Genomic DNA, 923 nt, shown 5'->3' with positions numbered 1-923 from the left:
GTCTGGAAAGGGTAAAATGTACGCAGAGCATACCACTACCTCGGAGAGGTAGACATGGGGAGATTGCTTCTGAAAAGACACTCGTGGGCTCATTTTATAGATATGGGTTGAAATTGCCAGCTCTATGTAGACCTTACCTCTACCTCGGGCAGAGAGTTAGTTTTCGATAAACCCTCGGTTCAAGAGAAAAAAAGGTCCAAAACAGTCCAGAAAATGAAGTAAACAAAAGTACAAGAAATAATAGATAGTAACTACAACAGATTATATGATACTCGAAGGACAAGACAACGGATAACAACACAATGGATACTTCAACAACTAGTATCTCGTACGATACAAAATGAATTTCACTCAATTACATTACCCTTAGAGAATACTTTTCCAGATTCCACGTTCTCCATGGATGGATAACAAGACAACTTTTCTAATCAAACGCGTTAATGGCGTAGTATTACTTTCGTGTGATCAGCAGCATCAGAGATAGTAAAAGAAAGTTCACCCTGTTTCTGGGAATGTTTAAGAGCAAAGGTTAGATTTAACTGCATATGATAGTGCAATCTTAGACACTGAGCAATAATCTGTATAAAAAAATAGTCAAAAAGGAGCATCTCATGCCAACCTTTTCAGATAAGTGGGTTGAGTTTATACCCTTTAGCAAAATATCGCAACTGAAGAAGTGAAATTGTAGAGAAGAAGCTCCCATTCTAACACAGCAGTTCTATTTCGGAGTGATTTTTCCGGAGAAAGGAACTGGGTGGCCGTCGTAGAGATGTGGTGGTTATGGATTAGACCGTAGAAGAAGAAGCTCTATCGTCCTTTCAAATTGGCGGGTCGGACTGAGATCCGAATTTCAACTAACTATTTGGGTTGTCAACGTATTGGGCTTATAAGCTCGAAATGTCGGCTGAATTTCAAAAATAGAC

The 923-nt window shown here is 39.2% G+C and overlaps 1 protein-coding gene across 1 annotated transcript; it reads right to left on the bottom strand.

Annotated features, from left to right (window-relative positions):
- Positions 1 to 455: 455 nt before the first annotated feature.
- On the bottom strand, positions 456 to 914 carry LOC107856865 (pentatricopeptide repeat-containing protein At4g18975, chloroplastic; the record flags this gene model as incomplete). The annotated part of the gene is given in 1 exon segment (XM_047403833.1): positions 456 to 914. A coding segment is annotated over 1 exon segment (153 nt), but the record flags the coding sequence as incomplete, so codon positions are not given.
- Positions 915 to 923: the final 9 nt, after the last annotated feature.

This window comes from Capsicum annuum, unplaced genomic scaffold, assembly GCF_002878395.1.
Source record: "Capsicum annuum cultivar UCD-10X-F1 unplaced genomic scaffold, UCD10Xv1.1 ctg48711, whole genome shotgun sequence".
NCBI lineage: Eukaryota > Viridiplantae > Streptophyta > Magnoliopsida > Solanales > Solanaceae > Capsicum > Capsicum annuum.
The sequence above is the reverse complement of the archived record's forward strand: the minus strand, read 5'-3'. Positions and strand labels throughout refer to the sequence as shown.